The sequence below is a fragment of the Cololabis saira genome, chromosome 9 (assembly GCF_033807715.1).
Source record: "Cololabis saira isolate AMF1-May2022 chromosome 9, fColSai1.1, whole genome shotgun sequence".
NCBI classification, from domain to species: Eukaryota; Metazoa; Chordata; class Actinopteri; order Beloniformes; family Belonidae; genus Cololabis; species Cololabis saira.
Window position 1 is genome coordinate 48,118,627 of NC_084595.1, and position 21,794 is coordinate 48,140,420.

Consider the following 21,794-nt stretch of genomic DNA (forward strand, 5'->3'; position numbering starts at 1 on the left):
ACTTCACTTCATCCTAATATTATAACGGCAGGAACGGGGTGAGGTCTCCACCCCCACTGAACCCTGGGGACGCTGTGCTCACTAAACTGGACGGACAGTGCCAGCAGTGGTTCCTACATGGTGGAGATGGGGCGAGGGGATCTGTACAGGAGAAGCATCTGCTGGCCGTGCCCGTCACACACACACCTGTCGGGAGGGGGGGGTACGGGACGGACTGGACACTAAACCCCCCATGATGCACCTGCCGGTCCTGCACAGGGGACTGAGGCTGTTCCTCCATCTGGCAACCAGTGTGCCAACCAGTGTGCAGGCTGGATTTTTGAATGGCCTTTGAGGGGGAACGAAAAAAAAAACAGGGGGAAGATTTTCTGGAAATGTTCTGATACATAATACGCTTGCGGGGGTTGTTTATTTGCCCTGATACTGAGAAGCTATCGAGTGTAAAGTATTGAATATAGCTTCATGTTGGTTACAGAAAGTTCGAGAGTTCTGAAAAGGTTTTGGGAGTTAATGCTCTTTAAGGGGGAGATGTAATGAGTGAAGTTACTAGCTGTCACCTTAAGAGTTGTGTGTGCCGGGGTGACGTGTCCACGTCAGTTGTGGTTGCGCGTGCTTGGAAATTGATAATAAAGACTATGAGTTGATTTTTATACAAAAAGAACCCACTGAGTCTGACTATTATTGCATAGTTCTACAGACATTACAGTCACTTAGGTAGAGCACCGGTGATGAAACATGGCGAAAAAAATCAGGGATAAAAAACAAATCCAGCTTTCAGGCTGCAGATGTTAGATGTCCATTCATTATAAGGTCTGGTTCACAACTAACTAACCACAATAAAGAACCCGGATAACTGAAGTTCTTCCTCCAAATTTACTTTTGGAAAGTCCAGGAAAAACAAGTAAGCCTTCAGTTTGAGAGTTAACTGTTCTATTGGGATGATATAGAATTAGAAGTTCCTTAAAAAATGAGGGAGTTACATTTTTAAATGATATCATGAACTTAATAGGAATATGAGCTTGCCTGCTGCAGTTCTGGATCAGCTGAAGACTTCAGGTCCTTCCTACAAACAAGTGCAATATTCCAATCTTACAAAGGTGAAAGACAAGTGTTATAGAATCAAGTTAACAAATCTTAGTTTTAAGTTTTAGTTGCATTTTACAAAACATCAACTTTTCTTGAAAGTGATTTATATTATCAATTAACATACAGTGATGAGGATGTTGCACAAATGTTCACAGCAAAAACCTGACAAAGTATTACACTTTCTATTTTCTCATAACAATTCTTACATGTGTTCCTCGCAGAGATTAAATCCATATACCAATCTTTTATTTTTTTGCTTGAGAAATCAGAGGAGCTTCATTGCTGCGAACAGCAATCCAGAATATCAACAAAGCATCTTTCACAGGCTAAAGTCATTAGAAGTTTTAAATCCTGGCCTAGATCTGGATGTATATGTTTAGGGTTTAAAAACAATAAAAAGTCATATTTTCTTTCCCTCTTCTATGAAGAAATAAGTTTGCATTTATTGAACAAACCAAACATAAGCAAAGTGTAAAGAGGGAACGTTATGGGATGAAAAATTAATTTAGGGCTTCATTCCAAGATGCTTTTAAACCCATTTGGAGAAAGAAAATACCTGAAATCCAATATTTCTGAAGTGATTATAATTCTAAGGAATGTTACAACATTAGTCAGCAGAAGTTGTAATAAACTTCTGCAAATCGTGTTTTATTTAGTTTTAAATAGTTCAGTGGCATTAGTCTCCACATGGTGTGCCATTTTGGAATAAAGCTCTTCAAATATATATATTTATTTAAATACTTTATAGAGTACATTCTTTCTTACTGCAAATGTTAGTCTCATGCTTTGCTTGAAACTGTTATCAGCATTTATCCTAAAAAAAAAAAAATACACACAAAAATAAAAATGAACATCCACAGTATTCAGGATTAATGCTGCATAGTTTAAGCTTAGTGATATCAAATATTTCTTCTTTGTAGACCAACAGGCTGTAACTGTATGCTGGAAATGGAAAACTATGACATTTGTCTGTTGTTAAAATGTGGTTGAAAATAAAAACATCAGTTTCTCCTGGATGCTCCACTTCTGTGAAATAGTTTGATGCACGTCATGCAGCAAAGTGAGGCTTCTGGACAGCAGACGTCATGGAAGTAATAAGCAATTCAAGGTGACATTTCCATGTCCTTAAAAAGCAGTGGAATGATGAATTTGATCACAGAGGACATTCAGAGCACAAAACATCCAAAGGGGAAAAACTCGGTATTTTGCAACAAAACCAAAAACAATCGGTGCAATAAATAGCCAGGATAAAACAATGAGATGAGCGTGAAAATATTGCGCTAACAGAGGAATCTTTACATAATCATTTAGAACAACAAACGGATCTCAAGACAAATAAATGTACTGATTCACTGCAAACTTGTAACAGGCTTTAAAGATGAACCATCACAGATCAACCAATAAAAGACTAGGGCAAAAACCTAAATGAGTTACTCAACAACTTACAGTAAGAACACTTAAAATTGTTTGAGGACAGCTGCACATCATTCCCTTGTAGTAACCTGCATTAAGGCCTTGGACCAGAACGTGAAACTAACTGCTTTAGCCCGACAACATCTCATAGATCAGACTCTGAAGAAGCTACCAGCCTGAAGATTAAATACCGGTATTAAATACAGGTACGGCCTCCTCACAGCGTGGGGACGCGCTGATGGCACGTCCACATACTGATCATGCTTTAAGTAGAAATTGACTTCTTAGTTCTGCCAAACTCATGAGCCACTTAGCTGTTTTTTGGAGTGTAAACCAGTAATGTGTTTACAGCTGTAGATATCTAGTAAACCTGATTGAATAAAATGTGAACACAATCAACTAAAATTGCAATGGTGGCACAACAAAGTAATCTTGTGAACTTTGCATGAATAGCTTACAGAAATTAGGTTTTTGAAGGCTGTTAAGAGTCAGCTGTGTGATAAAGAACAGTTGTAAATACAACCACAGGTGGAAAAAAAACATCAGACACAAGGTAAGAAAGAAGCATTTCCAGATTTAGGTGCAGATGAAATACTCCTGGAGTGGAAAAAAGTCGCTTTTAAATCAGTTGACCTTAAAATTAGTCATCAACGCTCATTAGACACAAAATATTATTTGTCATCAACCATTTAAGACAAAAAGTAGAAAAGCAGCAATGGCTTGAATGGAATTTTTATGGATTCAGACATCACTCTGAGCATGCTTGCAATTATTATAATAACCACATGAGCATTCAGACTGGAACTGGAACTAAAGCAGTTGATTTGGAGTGGTTAAAGAAAAAAAAATCTAAAATGAGATTATTCACTAAACTGTGTATACAATGATAGTTAAATTTGATCTTAATATTCATAACCTTCATAGTGATTCTCCTGCTTTTTCTTATTAGTTGGGATTGAAATGAAAGCAGAAGGAAAGATAGGAGAAAAGGCTGCGGGAACACACAGGTAACGGCCTCTCTGTTAGTTTACCTGCGTTTACCTGGCAGCCTTGGTACAGTGTACAGCTTAGAGATGAGACTTTAAGCACACACAGATCAAGGAACCGGGATTTCTTTTTTTTTTTTTTTTTCTTTTTAATATTACACATCTTGGAGCTGCTTCACTGCTCCATGTCCCAAGTATTCCAACAGAAACGTTTATAGTTCTTCATAATCCCCATCCTCTCTTTTAACTGATCCTGTTCCTCCACCCAAAAATTCTTCTAGTTCATCCACTTCTGTTTTCTTGGATCTGGATTTCTTTTTCTTTTTCTCCTTTTCATCTCCTGCTACAACTTCATCTTTTTCCTTTTTCTTGTGTTTATGTTTTTTCTTGTTCTTTTCATCCTCCTATGAACATAAGATAACATTTAATGAGTTCACCAGTCTTAAAAATAGTCATAACAGCTCTTGGATTCTCATGGACAATCTAAACCCAAACCATGACTTTCGGCTGGTTCGTTTCATTCAATTCAATTTATTTCAATTCAACTTATAATTCCCCAATTAAGCCAGAACATATTTTGCTGCATTTCACACTTGTATATGACTTTGCTGCAATGATGAAGAGATTACCATGTCAAAGTAAAAGATAGTTTTTTTGGAATCAGAACAACTGTGTTAGTTTCTGTGACCTCAGTAAAATCCTCCTGAATAAGAAAGAAAAAACAAGCTTTTATGAAGCTGCACTTTCTGCAAAAGTAAAAATGTGGATAATACATTCTTACAACCAAGCTTCTGTGTCTGTGGGTGCTTGGAAAATAACTGGCTTAGTTTGTCAAATTCTTGTGAATATGAACCTCCACTAAAGTGAGATTCTTTGTACCCAGTCAACTATATTGATAAAGGCTCAAGTGCTCGGTCATGAGTACATCTGTTAGAGATAGAGATCTGTTTTTATCATGTCACCAACCCCACCATCATTACCTCCTTGGTTTTCTTTTTCTTCTTTTTCTTTTCTTTGGAGGAGGGTATGCTTTCTTTCTCTGAAAGAGGACAAGATACATAATTAAGCCTTATAACATAATATAATAAATCAAACGCGATGAAGCTCATTGGAAGTGTTAAACTCCAGCCCTGTTTATTGGTTCTGTGTACACTTGGCATCAACATGCATTTGGGTTTTAAATTACACTTTTCTGCCCTGCAAGCTCACATAATAATAATAATAACACATCTTTCACCTTTGCTGAGAAGGAAAAAAACCCAAAAGGTTTGGGAAACATCAACGGGGCATCAGAGCTCTTCATGGCCAGTCTGCTTCAACTGACCCTGATACAAATGACTGTCATTAACAGACTTGTGCAGACCTTGAAAACAAGCTCATGATCACTTGAAAAAAAATAAAATAAAGGCACCAGCTCATCCTTTAAAGTTATTTTGGGGTAACAAAACAAAACAGTTGTTGCAACTTTAGTTAATCCTCTCGAGATGACGGCCCCCCCGACGCATCCAAATCACCTGACCAGTTTGCGCTGACATAGCAGCAAGAGGCCGCCTATACCAATCTGTTTCAATCTGGGTTGAAAGTGCAAATCTCTATCATACATAATAGCTTTTAAATTGTGTGATTAGCCAAGTAAAGGCAGAGTTATGATCAATAATATACAGCATACTTTTTTTCTGAATGTTGTCATTAGATTTGGTGCGTGTATGATGCAGGCAGAAAAAAATACATTGACTGCGTTTCCATGCATCAATAACCCTTTTAAAACCCGAGTATTAGCAATAACCCGAATTTGCACCAATAACCCCTTTGAATAATCAGAATTTGCTCATATTCTGGTTTTTAAAAACCCAAATATGAGCCCTGGGTTACTCCTTTTAAAACCCGAATATTGGGTCATGTAAACGCCAAACGGAATGTCCCCATCAAACGGAACAGGAATTTGTTTTCTGCGCATGCTCTGTTCACAAGGAATCCTGGTCTTTTGAGTCCAGGAAGTTCTTATAAACACGGAGAAACACAAGACCAGGAGGAGACTAATCACTTCATAAATGTAATGAAGGATATGAACATTTCTGCATTTGTAGACGGTAGAAAGTACCGGGATAGAAGATTTACAAGAAGGTGAGAGAAAAGTTGCACAAAGCAGCATTTGTTTTAATTTGGATACAGGAAGAAGAAGCAGAAATGACAGGAATTGTGTCATGACGTTCTCCACACGTCGCTGGTTTGATCCAGATATCCTAATGATTAATTACCATGAATACAGGGATAACCCTGTTTGCTCACGCATGGAAACGGAATATTCCCAATGTTTCTGTAACCGGAATATTGGCAATAACCCGAATTTTGACTGCATGTAAACTTAATCAATGATACGTTTCTGTTAAATGCCAACAAATAATACATTTTAATATTCTCATAATGTTTTACTTTTGAAAAAATAAAATAAATTCCATACATAAACCAAAGCAAAGATGTCTTAGGGCATCATTTGATTTATTCAGAACAATCTCCATAAATTTAAAATAACGTATTCAAACTTCCCCCCTCCTTGAAGTGCCACCTAATTGTGGTATTAGGAATAGGACTGATCCCAGGACTGATCCCAGGACTGATCCCAGGACTGATCCCACGACTGATCCCACGACTGATCCCACGACTGATCCCACGACTGATCCCACGACTGATCCCACGACTGATCCCACGACTGATCCCACGACTGATCCCACGACTGATCCCACGACTGATCCCACGACTGATCCCACGACTGATCCCACGACTGATCCCACGACTGATCCCACGACTGATCCCACGACTGATCCCACGACTGATCCCACGACTGATCCCACGACTGATCCCACGACTGATCCCAGGACCTACAGAACAGACCAATGAGACCAGCCTGAATTACATTTATATGAATCCCTTTGATTCTCATCCATGCAGAAATAAAGCTGTTCCAACGGGATTATCCAGGTGCAAACGTGAGAAATAAAGAACAAAGTCGCTGCAAATCCAAGTGTTACAGGAGGAGAGACTGGTCCAGGTCCAGGAGGAGAGACCGGTCCAGGTCCAGGTCCAGGTCCAGGAGGAGAGACCGGTCCAGGTCCAGGTCCAGGTCCAGGAGGAGAGACCGGTCCAGGTCCAGGAGGAGAGACCGGTCCAGGTCCAGGTCCAGGTCCAGGAGGAGAGACCGGTCCAGGTCCAGGTCCAGGAGGAGAGACCGGTCCAGGTCCAGGTCCAGGTCCAGGAGGAGAGACCGGTCCAGGTCCAGGTCCAGGTCCAGGAGGAGAGACCGGTCCAGGTCCAGGAGTGTCACCAACAGACAAAACCTCAGAAATGTGCTCAGGCTAACTTTGATGTGTGTGTGTGTGTGTGTGTGTGTGTGTGTGTGTGTGTGTGTGTGTGTGTGTGTGTGTGTGTGTGAGGGACTGCAACATTGATGTGTGTGTGAGGGACTGCAACTTTGATGTGTGTGTGTGTGAGGGACTAACTTTGATGTGTGTGTGTGTGTGTGAGGGACTAACTTTGATGTGTGTGTGTGTGTGTGAGGGACTAACTTTGATGTGTGTGTGTGTGTGTGTGTGAGGGACTAACTTTGATGTGTGTGTGTGTGTGAGGGACTAACTTTGATGTGTGTTTGTGTGTGAGGGACTGCAACTTTGATGTGTGTGTGAGGGACTGCAACTTTGATGTGTGTGTGAGGGACTGCAACTTTGATGTGTGTGTGAGGGACTGCAACTTTGATGTGTGTGTGAGGGACTGCAACTTTGATGTGTGTGTGTGTGAGGGACTAACTTTGATGTGTGTGTGTGTGTGTGTGTGAGGGACTAACTTTGATGTGTGTGTGAGGGACTGCAACTTTGATGTGTGTGTGTGTGTGTGTGTGAGGGACTAACTTTGATGTGTGTGTGTGTGTGTGTGTGAGGGACTAACTTTGATGTGTGTGTGTGTGTGTGTGAGGGACTAACTTTGATGTGTGTGTGTGTGTGTGAGGGACTAACTTTGATGTGTGTGTGTGTGTGTGTGTGAGGGACTAACTTTGATGTGTGTGTGAGGGACTGCAACTTTGATGTGTGTGTGAGGGACTGCAACTTTGATGTGTGTGTGAGGGACTGCAACTTTGATGTGTGTGTGAGGGACTGCAACTTTGATGTGTGTGTGAGGGACTGCAACTTTGATGTGTGTGTGAGGGACTGCAACTTTGATGTGTGTGTGAGGGACTGCAACTTTGATGTGTGTGTGAGGGACTGCAACTTTGATGTGTGTGTGAGAGGGACTAACTTTGATGTGTGTGTGAGAGGGACTAACTTTGATGTGTGTGTGAGGGACTAACTTTGATGTGTGTGTGAGGGACTGCAACTTTGATGTGTGTGTGAGAGGGACTAACTTTGATGTGTGTGTGAGGGACTGCAACTTTGATGTGTGTGTGAGAGGGACTAACTTTGATGTGTGTGTGAGGGACTGCAACTTTGATGTGTGTGTGAGGGACTGCAACTTTGATGTGTGTGTGAGAGGGACTAACTTTGATGTGTGTGTGAGAGGGACTAACTTTGATGTGTGTGTGAGGGACTAACTTTGATGTGTGTGTGAGGGACTGCAACTTTGATGTGTGTGTGAGAGGGACTAACTTTGATGTGTGTGTGAGGGACTAACTTTGATGTGTGTGTGAGGGACTGCAACTTTTCACGTTAAAGTCACTTTTTGAACATCCGACCGTGAGCTTAGAAAGTGGCGTACGCACGTTTTTTGTGCGCCGCACTCTTTGTACGAGGCCCCTTCTCCTCATTGAATTTAGTCTCTAATGTATTCTCCAGTGTATTCTGACACCAGTAGTTTATCTTTTAACTGCTTCAATTTGGCTTTAAATTTAAAGGGTATGAATTGTAACCTAATTTAACCTAAGAACAATGGTCAGAGCTGAATACCAATTGCTGATTTTATTAATAAAAAAGGGAATTATAATAAAGAAAAACACAGAAAAGTATTTCCGGATGTACCTTCCTGATCCTCGCTGCTGTCCTTGGAGGCAGGAGGCTCCTCCTGGATTCCGAGGCCGAACAGGTCGGTATCGTCCTTGGGTTTGAAGGAGATCACCGTGGGCTTCAGGGGCTCGGGCACCTTTGCTAAATTCATGTCATCATCAGAGAGGTCAGACAGAAGTTCATCTCTGACTGGAAATGCATCCTGTGAAACAGAAAATCAAATGTGAGAATGAAAGAAAAATTAAGTAATATATTTGTTCTACATTGGAGATTTAACTGAATGACAAATCATAAAAGGTAAAATACATTTATGTACACTGTTTTTACAGCCAAATTTAACTGATAATAATTCCCACAGTGCCTTTTATATTTTATACTGGACACATTTCCCTACTAATTGGGCAATTTGGGTTCAGTGTTTTACCAGGGTATATAAAGCTTTCTTTAAGTTAAATTGAATACCTTTTAATGCTTTTTTTCCACTAACTTCTGATTTTTTTTTTAAACCATCATGACACTGACTTGCAAGTGTTTATCAGTGACCTCTCTAATATTTATGCAGATTTGGACATATAATATATAATAATAATAATAAGCTTTATTTGTATAGCACCTTTCCAAACACAGTTACAAGGTGCTTTTACAAAGCAAAATTAAAAGGCAGAACCCAATAAAATGACAAAAATATAAAAACATAAGAGCATAGAAATACAATAAAACATTAGAAAATAATAACATTGGATATTATAGAGTACATTATTAGATGTTAAGTAAAAGCACATTTAAAAAAGTGTGTTTTTAAAAGAGATTTAAAAATGGACAGAGATGTGGCTCGCCTGATCTCCTCCGGCAGGTCATTCCAGAGCGACGGGGCCCTGATAGCAAAGGCCCGGTCGCCCTTAGTTTTTAGTCGAGATCTAGGAATCTCTAATAGGGACCCGCCGGAGGATCTCAGGCTACACCTTGGCTCGTATGGGACTAAGCAGTCTTTGATGTACTCAGGGGCCAGTCCCATCCGGGCCTTAAAAGTGATCATTAAAATCTTAAAATCAATTCTAAAACGCACAGGTAGCCAGTGTAATGAAGCTAAAATCGGGGTTATGTGTACTCTTTTATTTGAATTTGTGAGGAGTCTGGCAGCAGAATTTTGGATAAGCTGAAGTCTGGAGAGATTATGTTTACTTAGGCAGGAGTAGAGTGAGTTACAGTAATCTAAACGGGATGTGATGAATGCATGAATGACAATTTCCAGGTTCTTGGGAGACAGAAAGGATCGGATTTTGGAGATTCTGCGTAGTTGAATGAAACAAGACTGGAGAGTTGCTTTAACATGCTGAGTAAAAGTTAAAGTTGAGATTACTGTTGAAGATGATACCAAGATTTCTGCAGCTGGGGGTAATACTGGTGGAGAATAAGCCAAGTTGTGGTGAGATGTGATTGTGTGTGGTGTCTGGGCCTATGATAATGACTTCGGATTTGTCCGGGTTCAATTGAAGGAAGTTATTAGACAGCCAGGTTTGTACTTCATTTAGGCATACTTTGAGAGTGTGTAGTTGATGGTTGATGGTAGGGTCGAAAGAGAAATAAAGCTGTATGTCATCTGCGTAAAAATGGAAACTAATATTGTGTCTGCGGATTATGTGACCTAGAGGTAACATGTAGAGTGAGAAGAGCAGCGGGCCAAGGACTGACCCCTGAGGTACTCCACAAGACAGAGATGCTGTGGAAGATCTGCAGTCACCAATAGCAACATTAAAAGTCCTATTGTGGAGATATGAGTAAAACCAGTCTAAAACAATGCCAGAGACGCCAACCCAGTTCTTGAGACGTTCCAATAAAATCAGGTGATCTACGGTATCAAAAGCTGCAGTGAGATCTAAAAGGATTAAAATAGATGAATGGCCAGAGTCAGCTGCTAAAAGGAGATCATTGAGCACTTTGAGGATTGCAGTCTCTGTGCTATGGCCCGTTCTAAAGCCAGACTGGAATTTTTCAAATAGGCCATTTCCGGTCATAAATGAGATCACCTGTTCTGCAACAATTTTTTCTAAAACCTTGGCCAGGAATGGAAGTTTGGAAATGGGACGAAAGTTGTTCAGGATGGTGGGGTCTAATGAGGGTTTTTTGAGCAGTGGTTGTACTAATGCAGTCTTGAAGTGGTCCGGGACTATGCCTGATGAGAGGGAGGAGTTGATTATGGTTAAAATAGAAGGACAGACTAAGACTACGTTCACACTGCAGTCCTTAATGCTCAATTCCGATTTTTTCCCATATCCGATTTTTTTGTGTGGCTGTTCACATTATCTTTTAAAATGTGTCCTATATCCGACTCGAGTGTGAACGCATCGCGGCCCTGAACTGACCCGCATGCGCAGAGACGTGTGATGATGACAATGATAGATTTGCATCCAACAGGTGCCTATGAACTGCCAATTATCCATCAAGCTCCACAATTATCATGTTAACATTAAATCAGATAGATTTGTCAAGGACGTTTCTCTTGCATCTCTATCATTGTGCGGGCATGAATTCTCAGAGTTTTGCGGGAGCGGGCGGGAGCGGATGTAAACACTGCGGGCGCGGGCGGGAGTTACACACACGTTGCGGGTACGGCGGTAATGGTCAGAAAATGCAGCGGGAGCGGGATGAAGAAAACAGTCCCGCTATAGCAGGGCTCTAGCTCCGCTCCCCGGAGTGTCAGCTCTGCTCTCCGGCGTTCAGCTGGGTTTATCACCTAACACACGGTCCAGCTCGTTGTAAAACGGGCAGGTTATGCGACCACGGCCGCTTCGCTGATTTGAATCCTTAGCTTCTTTATTTAGTAATATGCTTAAATTCAGCGGGTTGTCTCGTCTGATCTGAGGTCGTATAAAGAGGTGAGCGGTGGGGAGGGGAGGAGGAGAGGCGGAGCGACCCCCGCCGTCTCCCGTGTCTCCCCCGCGGCTTGGGGCTCTGCGTGTGACGTCCAAGTCGCATTAATTCCGACCTGGCTGTTCACACTGAGGTCGCATTGCAAAACATCAGACCTGTATCCGATTTAGAACCACATATGGAAGCGACCTGAATCGGATTTGAAAAGATCAGATTCCATGTGACTTGTGCTGTTCACACTGTCATAAACAAATCAGATCTGAGTCACATATGAGCAAAAAATCGGATTTGGGTCACTTGGGAACTGCAGTGTGAACGTAGCCTAAGTGCAGGACTTCTTTAAGGAAGCGGGTGGGGATGATATCGAGAGGACAGGATGTGGGCTTCATGTTGGAGATGATTTTGCCAAGATGTTCTATTGAGACAGGGTGAAACAAATTTAAAGAGCACAACAGATTAACAGGTGGTTCGAGTGTTGCAAGAGGCAGTGGGGTGATTTGATTTCTTATTACACTGATTTTGTTAAAAAAGAAAGATAAAAATTCCTCGCATGTCTCCGTAGACGGCTCAATCACAGTGGGCGGGGCATCTGTAGCACGGCTGATAATATTAAAAAGCACTCTGGTATTATGCTGGTTTTTCTCAATAATATCGCCAAAATAGTTTGCTATACGACACTATACACAACAGAATAGATGTAGACTCACTGATGCTGATCCCATACTGCACATATTTATTTCACTTTGTGAGTAAAAATAAAACAAACTACATAAAATAATCAATTAAGATAACGTTCCAACACAATGGCTGGTATTGTTGTAAGTTGACAACTGCTCTGTTAACTGATGCTGATATTACTTCACAAACTGGCCTCCACCATATGACTTGGTAACTTGCTATTATTTGATTTTAACACAAACCTGTGCTATAGGCCTACTATGAACTCATGAGCAAAAGAATCTTAAGGCAATTGTGTTTTTATGAAGAATGACATCAATCCAAATCTGATGACGTACCCGGATTTGCCCTTACCACACATGAAGAACTTTGCAATGTCAGAATTAGGAAACATTTCTTTAAACAGCTCCGCAATTCCTTCATTGGAGTTCACTGAGCAGTGTTAAACTGCAGTGTTTAGACACCACAGAGCCTCCGGGCAGTGTTGGTGTCAGGTCACATGTAGTAGCTGGAGCGTTATACTGGGCCACTAGTGGTGCAGCAGTGCTGAAAGTTCAGAGTGGTACAAGTAATTGCTCTCGCTGACTGCTATCTAGTTGATATCGATAGTTTCCAACAATAAGCCTGGCGGTTATTGCCTATTATAAGCAGTCCTTAAATGCTAGTTCTTCCACCTAGCTGTCAGAAAACTTGCATTTAACAAGACGATGATGGTTACCTGGACCGTCTAAGCATTTTAAGAAAAGGTAAGCCAACCAGTTAGTTGAGCTAAGCGCCCAAATTGTTTGGGATGCCGAACGGCAACTAAATATGACGTCAGCATTAGACGTAGCTTCCAAAGTTTCAGGATTGAGGCGAGGATCTTCGATTATGTGTCCAGATAGCAGGGATTAAAGCAAAAAAAATATTTTTGACTGAAATTATTTTTTCATGCCAGTTCATATTCCCCCTCCATCTCTGTGCTGCACCACACTTTAAGAATGGACCCTTTTCTGCCATGCAGTCGCTTCCCAAAAGTTTCAAGTAAAAAAGTTAAATGCTGTATTAGCCCTTCTGTTTTCTAATACAGCATTTAAGGTGTAAGAAGACTTTAACCAACACTATTTAAATACTCGAGACCAATAGCATTTTATAGGAGGAAGGTGATTTTGAGCAGTTTTATTATTGTCAGTTTGCTTTTAATTTATAGTCCACATCAATTGGTGCAGTCCTCTCATTAAAGCCTTAGGCCTGTTCTCCTAGATCTGAGTCAACCTGGTAAACTCGCACTTCTTCATCCAGTTGACGAGCTGCTCTGATGTCACTGCATTTGGCAAGGCTTTGGCCAAGGTAATGAAAGCATCCTGGACTGTTTCATGGACAATCAGTGATGGTGTTAGTGCAGACAAAGAGATGATGATGTTATTGTTGAGAAGAAGGTTTTTCAAAATCGCGTCAACACCCCCCGTGGGCCTTCGAGATGCTTTGTTTTATTAAACAGTGGGATTCCCCTGGTCCGCACCAGTTCTAAGTTTAGCTGCTAGACGCCGGCCGAGGAATACGTAATTGCGAATTAAAAGTTGCGTTCCGTATTGAACCAATACAGACACATATTATGCTCTTATTTACTGATGTCATAATCTACATGTGAAGGTCGGAAAAGTTGAATATATCGCAAAACTTCATTCGTAGTAAATTCAACTAAAGGTGAAACAAATATCTTATTTCCCACTATATTCAAAGTAAGATACTTCAAGCCTTTTGTTATAATTTTGGTGATTATGGCTCACAGTTTATGAAAACCCCAAATAAAAAATCTCAAAAAAATTGATTTTATGAAATCAATAAACAATTCAATCATCAAAATGATAACGAATAAAGGCTTAGGATATCTTGCTTTGAATGCATTGAGACTATGTAATATATTAGTTTCACCTTTTAAATTGAATTATTGAGATAAATTAACTTTTACACCATATTCTAATTTTCTGACCTTCACCTGTAGCTATATTCTACATCTGGGCTGATGTGGACAAGCATAGAATAGGAGGATATTTCAGTTACTGGTATGGTTGTCTGTCTGTACAGTCACGCAAGTTCAATGCTATTAAAGCACTTTAAACTTTAAATCAAAGCATTTTGTTTTTTCATATAAAATAAATACATTTCTATGCAGTTTAGAAGTTTTGGGGATGTCCCTTTTTTTGGCGCCGGCGCTGCTGAAATCGGGGCGTCCCTTATTTCTATTTCTGAAAGGTGGTGACCCTAGAGGCGACCCGCCGGGGCCCGCGTTGACGGGTCCCCGACGGGCGCCGCAGCTGGGGAGATCCGCGAGAAGGGCCCGGCGCGCGTCCAGAGTCGTCGCCGCCGCCATCCGCCGTACCCGATCCCCCCCATCCCGATCCCCCCCATCCCGATCCCCCCCATCCCGATCCCCCCCATCCCGATCCCCCCCATCCCGATCCCTTCCGCGCAGCGCCGGACACCGCCCCGCAGAAAGACCCCCGCCCGACGACGCGCGAACGCCGCTGGACCAAGGCCCCCCGCGAGGCGGGCCGGACGACCGCGCCTCCGGCGGCGGGGAGAGGAGGGCGACAGGGCGACTCCTCCCCCAGCCGCGGCTCGAGCCCAGCCCCGCTTCGCACCCCAGCCCGACCGACCCAGCCCTTAGAGCCAATCCTTATCCCGAAGTTACGCATCTGATTTGCCGACTTCCCTTACTGATCCAACACCGCCTCCTCTGTTTCTGATTGGCTAATCCAAGGCTCTGGCAGCTTTATTGGTTTACAACAGCGTCAGTTTAATGCCTAACATGATTTAATTGGCTAGTCTAAACTGTACCACAACAAAACGCACATGCAAAGCTTTTTTTTTTTTTTTTTTTTCTTCCCTCATTTTCCAATTGACGGAAATCCGTCTAGAGACGGAGAACTTTAATCCCTGCCAGATAGTCAAAAGCCCACATTTAAATTAACTAATTAGAAGTTTAGCATATAGAGTTTCAATTGAAATAGGACATCTCATAGTCTGAAAAAAATAATACCCATTTCTCAAAAAAAAAACCTCTAAAACCACAATTTTTAATAGGCTTAAATATGGCAATTTTGATTCATCACTTTTTAAAACCCTGCGGCGCATTGTTTACTCAAACAACACATATCAGTCTATGATGAAGAAGCCAGGGTTTGAACCACAGACCTCCAATTTGGGAGGTCCCATTTCATTCAAGCCACAGCTGCAATCGTATCCAACACTCATGCAGGGCTCAGGTTTACACAGGGCTTTGGTTGTGAATCCATCATACTCTACCTTTGAGATTTTTGGTGTATCAGATGCGTCAGACTCAAAATCAGGGTCATCCATGACAAACGAGAGCATCTGCTGGGCCAAGGGGGCCTCTGGGTCTGTGTCCGAGTCCTCCACTTTAGGACTTCCCTTCTTCTTGCCTTGGTTGTGAGCTAATGGCTCTGCCGCTGGAGTTAAGGTGAGAGCGATGGGGGAGATGTTCTGGTCTCTGCTCTCTGCTTCTTTAGACATCTCCTTTGCTTTTGTGAGCTGAATTTCATACCTGAAACAAGAGAGATTTTGAAATTAAGTTTCTTAAATTTACCAATGTATATGTTGTATGTATTTACACATGTATAGGTAAGATAGACCTTTATTGAACAGATATGAATGATTTCTGGTAATATCTTTTCATCAGAGGTTTGAAATACATTTACAACAATCATCTCTCACCTCTCCCATCCCCCCCAGGTGAATACGGGAAACATGGGTGTAGGAAGAGCTCAGTCCTGCCCTGGTGATGAGTGTGTGTGTGTGTGTGACTAATGCAGTTAAAGCAGGGAGGGGGAGGTCAGGTCTGGCTGTGCCAGTGTCCCCCCCTCCCAACACCCTACGTGCAAGTGTGCTTGTCAGGTGTATATCTGTTGAGTGTAGAGATGTTTAAGATGGTATTAGTTATGCTAAACATTTGATTAATTTAAGCACACCTATTCACAAACCACCAGCAAACCAGAAACCAAAGAGAGCCCTTGTAAGAGAGAATTCCTCTCTGATACTGATAATAAAACAAACAGTGACACAAAACTCCTTCTTGACTGTATGGTTGATCCAAATATTTACCCTATAAACAAATCTTATACAAACTGCAGCCCATCTACAATACTTTCAACCACACTGGAAAGGAAGGATTGTTGGTTTTCTTTAATAATTTTAAGAAAAACCCTGCAGCTCGTTGGAATTGACACACAAGCATCATCATGTTGATCACAGGTAAACAGTTCAGCCTACATAAATACTAAATTACTTTTAATTTTCAATCAATTGATCCAAACTGGGGACTGTTATAAAAATATGTAGTCTAACTAAATTAAACTGCATCGGGGGAAATACATTTAGGAAAACAAAGCCAACTTAGCTGAATGTTTTTTATGGAGTTTTATTCAATATCATCCAATGGTTTTGAGTACAAATAATACTATTCACCCAAACAATAAAAAAATGGATTACAAAGGACATGAAAGACTGTCTTGCTCTAAAGGAGAAGGCCTTCCTACAAGGAGACAGGCTTAGGGAACTGGAAAAGGAGTTCAGGAAGAAGGCCAACTGGCTAAGATCAACTTTAAGGACAAAGTGGAGAAGAAGCCAACATGTGGGAATGCAAGGGAAGCATGGCAGGGATGCCACCACCAAACCTGCAGTGGTCAACTGCTCAGACCTCCTCCTCCCATCTCCTTTGCAGAACATCTCAACAGCTTCTTCACCCGGGTGCTCCAGGGCCGGGTGCTCCAGGGCCGGGTGCTCCAGGGCCGGGTGCTCCAGGGCCGGGTGCTCCAGGGCCGGGTGCTCCAGGGCCGGGTGCTCCAGGGCCGGGTGCTCCAGGGCCGGGTGCTCCAGGGCCGGGTGCTCCAGGGCCGGGTGCTCCAGGTGCTCCAGGGCCGGGTGCTCCAGGGCCGGGTGCTCCAGGGCCGGGTGCTCCAGGTGCTCCGGGGCCGGGTGCTCCGGGGCCGGGTGCTCCGGGGCCGGGTGTGTTGCAGAGCTTTTATTCACCATGCGTGCGCACACATCAACAGGGTACGCAATAAAAAAACAGGAAGCACTGTAAACTTTTCTTTCTTCTCTAAAACAGTCACTAACGCAGTCAGTAGAGGCAGTATCAATAAATAGTCAAACTGTGCCATCTAATGGAGAAAACTATTGAAAACTATTGCATCACAACACTCCCACTTAGTTTTTCAATAACATTAAGTTCCTTTGAATAATATTACAGAGCCTTGCTCTCATTCACAAAATAATGTCAAACAACAACAAAAAACATTTCTCTCACATTGTGTTCACTGAAACTATTTGGTTTGTTTACAATGTTTTATCTGGAACTCTTTTTACTTTTCTTTTTTAAATTTTTCATTGATCATGCAGCGTTCGGCGTACACCTGTCAAGCACACATATGCACTCAAAAGTTAAACAGGGAAAAGTCCAATCTCTCCCCTGAGGTATTCAAACTTCTGTTTAGGCAGTGGTTTGGTAAAGATATCCGCTTTCATGTCATTTGTAGGACAATACTGCAGTTCTATTTGTCCATTCTGTACACATTCACGGATGTAGTGGTAGCGAATGTCTATGTGTTTGGTCCTGGAGTGGTTCACAGGATTCTTTGCGATTGCTCCTTGGTTGTCTTCCAGGATCAATGTGGACATAGCTTCCACCCCGAGATCACTCAGTAATCTTTTCAGCCAGATTCCTTCTTGTGCTGCTTGACTGAGTGCGATGTACTCCGCTTCTGCAGTTGAAAGTGCAACTGTTGCTTGCTTCTTGCTGAGCCAGCTCACTGCTCCTCCACTCAGTAGAAAGACGTTGCCTGTTGTTGAGCGGCGGTCATCCTGATCTCCAGCCCAGTCAGCATCTGAGAATCCAATCAGATTTGTCATACTTGAGAGCAAAGTTCACTGTCCCTTTCAAGTATCTAAGTATCCTCTTCACAGCGGTTAGATGTGCAGCATCTGGATTCGCGTTGAACTTTGACACAGCACTCACTGCTTGAGCTATGTCTGGTCGAGTGGCCATTGCAGCATACAGCAGACTTCCCACCATTGACTGATAGGTATGCTGGTCCACTGGCTTGCTGACACCATCACTTTTCTTCAGCTTGACATTGCCATCAGCAGGAGTTGCCACAGGATTTGCATTATCCATTCCATATTTCTTCAGTATGGCTTCGATGTAATGTTTCTGATGAAGAATGACACGGTTCTTCTCTTTAATAATAATAATAATACATTTTATTTATATAGCGCTTTTCTGGGCACTCAAAGACGCTTTACATTAAAACAAAACACATAATACAAATTACAATTACACAGGACAGTACAAAAGGACACAACATGAGACAGGACATTAATCACACATTAAAAGCAGTTCTGTAAAGGTGAGTTTTGAGATGGGATTTGAATGCTGGGAGGTCTGTACAGTCACGGATGTTTTTGGGGAGGGAGTTCCAGAGGGTGGGTGCAGCGATGGAGAAGGCCCTGTCGCCCCAGGTCCGGTGCTTGGTTCTGACTGGAAGGGACAGGAGGTTGGCGTCAGAGGGGCGGAGGCTGCGGGAGGGAGTGTAGCGGTGGAGCAGGTCGGTGAGGTAGCAGGGGGCCTGGTTGTGGAGGGCTTTGTGGGTGAGGAGAAGGATTTTGAAGTGGATCCGTTGAGGGATGGGGAGCCAGTGGAGCTTCTGAAGGACTGGGGTGATGTGGTCTCTGGAGCGGGTGTGGGTGAGCAGGCGGGCGGCAGAGTTTTGAATATATTGGAGTTTATTGAGGACCTTGGAAGTTGAACCGTAGAGGATGCTATTGCAGTAGTCGAGTCTTGAAGTGATGAAGGCGTGGATCAAGGTTTCAGCGGTAGAGAAGGAGAGTGATGGACGGAGACGGGCAATATTTTTCAGGTGGAAGAAAGCAGTCCTTGTGATGTGGTTGACATGGTGTTGGAAGGAGAGGTTACTGTCCAGGATAACTCCGAGGTTGCGGATGTGAGTGGAGGGAGACAGAATGGAGTTGTCCATGGTGAGGGTGAAGTTGTGAGCGGTTTTGGTGAGGGATTTTGGGCCGATGATGAGCATGTCCGATTTGTTGTAGTTGAGTTGGAGGAAGTTCGAGTGCATCCATGACTTGATTTCGGCGAGGCAGTTGGTCAGGGTAGAGTGGGTTGCAGAGGTGAGGGATTTGGTGGAGATGTACAGCTGGACGTCGTCGGCGTAGCAGTGGAAGTGGAGGCGGTGGCGGCGGATGATGTTGCCAAGGGGGAGCATGTAGAGGATGAAGAGTAGAGGACCAAGCACCGAACCCTGGGGGACGCCTTGTGACAGAGGGGCAGTGGAGGAGGAGCAGTTGTTGATGCTGATGAATTGATGTCTGTTGGTGAGATAGGATTTTAACCAGGAGAGGGCGGATCCGGTGATGTAGAGAGATGATTCCAGGCGGGAGAGGAGGATGTTACTGTAGATGGTCTGGATTTTGGATTGAAAAAATGAGAGGAAGTCGTTGCACTTAGAGACTGTGAAGGAGTTGGAGATGTTGTCACTGGGTTTGAGAAGTTTGTTGATTGTGGAGAAGAGAGCCTTTGGGTTGGAGGAGTCGGAATGGATGATCTTAAACTTAAACTTTATTTATTTGTATAGCGCCAAATCATACAATATAAAATGCAACACATGGTGCTTTACATGCAGAATAAAATAACAATAAAAAAACACAATTTAAAACATCCCATACGACCCCACCCCCCACGCGTACACACACACTCACTCACACTCATATACCTGTGCACACACTCACACGCCCACACCCACACACACACACACACACACACACACACAATAAGTGGACTGGTGACATGGCTTAGCACTAACGATCCAGGTGAGGAAAACACTACCTATGGGTGGCCGTCCACACCGAGAGGCATCACCGACCACGACCACCAGAAGCATCCCCACAGAGACCCCCCCAACCCGGACAGACCGGGGCAGACCCCACACAGAAGGTGGAGCCCCCCCCCAGCTACCCAGGCCTGAGGGATCCCCATGACGACACCCCCATGGGCGGAGCAGACACACCTCCCAGTGTGAACGACCCCCCTGAGGAAACACTGGAGCTAAAAACTAAAAGATTAAAAGAAAGTAAAAAATGCCTAAAAGTGTAAAATTTTAGAGAAATATATATAAAACTTAAGATGAATAATAAATAACATAAAGTAAAAAGTCACTAAAATGGATTAAAGTTTTAGAGATGATAAAAGAGCTAAAGAAGTACACACAATACATAGCTAAAAACACTAGGTAAATGAGATCAGATAAAAGCCAAACTAAAAAGGTGTGTCTTGAGCCTCCTTTTAAAAATATCAACATTCTCTGCGGCCCTGAGGTTCTCTGGCAGGCTGTTCCATAAAGAGGGGCCATAATGGCTGAATGCAGCCTCACCGTGGGTTTTGGTCGCGGTTCGGGGAATGGTTAAAAGGCCGGTACCAGAGGACCTCAGGGTCCGTGAGGGTTGATACAGTAAAAGCAGATCAGATAAATAAGATGGCCCAAGACCGTTAAGACACTTAAAAACCAGTAAAAGAACCTTAAAATCAATCCTGAAACGGACGGGGAGCCAATGCAGCGATTTTAAAACAGGTGTAATGTGCTCCCGCCCTCTGGTCCTCGTCAGCACGCGAGCGGCTGAGTTCTGTAATAGCTGTAAGTTCTTAATACTCTTTTTAGGAAGACCAGAGAGCAGGGCATTACAATAATCTAAACGACTAGAGATAAAAGCATGCATCAGCACCTCCGTGCTGGCCTGAGAGAGAAACGGGCGGACTCTGGCTATGTTCTTAAGATGGTAAAAACCTATTTTCGTGATATTCTTTATGTGTGGAATAAAAGTGAGCTCAGAGTCAAAAATAACACCCAGGTTCTTTACACGTTGCGAAGGTTTAAAATCTTGTAGTTTTGGTAAAAGTTTCTCTCTCCGGCCTTCAGGACCAATAACTAAAACCTCTGTTTTGTCCTGGTTGAGCTGTAGGAAATTATCTGCCATCCATGACTTAATATCTAAAATACAGTTAAAAAGGGCATCAAGTGGCCCTGTGTCATCAGGAGACACGGCGATGTACAGCTGTGTGTCGTCATGGATGATGTCTTGGATTACAGAGATGCCCAGGATATAGGACAACTCTCCCATGTCTTTCATCTTGTAGCGCTCCTTGAGAGCTACTTTGAGCTCGTTCATGCTTTCAGTTGACTCTGTTATCAGGATTAAATCATCAACGTAGACTGCGAGTATTTCAAGCTCTTTTCTTGATCTCACAAACACGCAGGGGTCTGATGTACTTTGCTTGAATCCGATTTCCATCATGAACTCTGTGAAAGCCTTGCTCCAACAGCGAGGAGACTGTTTCAGTCCATAGATTGATTTTTTCAGTTTGCATACCAGGTGTTCCTGCCCTGGTTTAATGTAGCCCTCCGGCTGTTCCATGTAGATTTCCTCTTCCAGGTGTCCATTAAGGAATGCAGTTACAACATCCATCTGGTGTACATGTAGATTGTTTTGAATGGCGAAGGACAGTAATGTACGAATCGAGCTGAAACGTACTACTGGTGAAAACGTTTCATCATAGTCAGCACCATACAACTGTGAGTAGCCCTTGGCAACGAGCCTGCACTTGTATCGCTCCACTCTTCCATCACTGTGATGCTTGACTCTGAACACCCATCTCGATCCTACTGCCTTTCTTTCTCTTGGTAAGTCCATTAAGTCCCACGTT

General features: G+C 42.9%; 2 protein-coding genes across 6 annotated transcripts in view; both read right to left on the bottom strand.

Annotated features, from left to right (window-relative positions):
* Positions 1-1,310: 1,310 nt before the first annotated feature.
* rabl6b (RAB, member RAS oncogene family-like 6b) overlaps positions 1,311-21,794 on the bottom strand; it is a 57,923-nt gene continuing 37,439 nt past the window's right edge. For all 5 annotated transcript variants that reach the window (XM_061729712.1, XM_061729709.1, XM_061729711.1 and 2 more), the window contains 4 exons: positions 15,311-15,569; positions 8,489-8,675; positions 4,466-4,524; positions 1,311-3,889 (listed from right to left, as the gene is read on the bottom strand). In XM_061729712.1, coding sequence (XP_061585696.1) covers positions 3,698-3,889; positions 4,466-4,524; positions 8,489-8,675; positions 15,311-15,569 — 697 coding nt within the window. In that variant the 3' untranslated portion in view covers positions 1,311-3,697. The remainder of the gene's footprint in view (positions 3,890-4,465; positions 4,525-8,488; positions 8,676-15,310; positions 15,570-21,794) is intronic.
* LOC133450813 (uncharacterized) lies at positions 17,002-19,763 on the bottom strand. Its single transcript, XM_061729714.1, has 2 exons — positions 18,039-19,763; positions 17,002-17,907 (listed from the first exon to the last, which is right to left on the bottom strand). The coding sequence occupies exon 1, from the start codon at positions 19,300-19,302 to the stop codon at positions 18,403-18,405; it is 900 nt and encodes a 299-aa protein (XP_061585698.1). The 5' UTR covers positions 19,303-19,763; the 3' UTR covers positions 17,002-17,907; positions 18,039-18,402.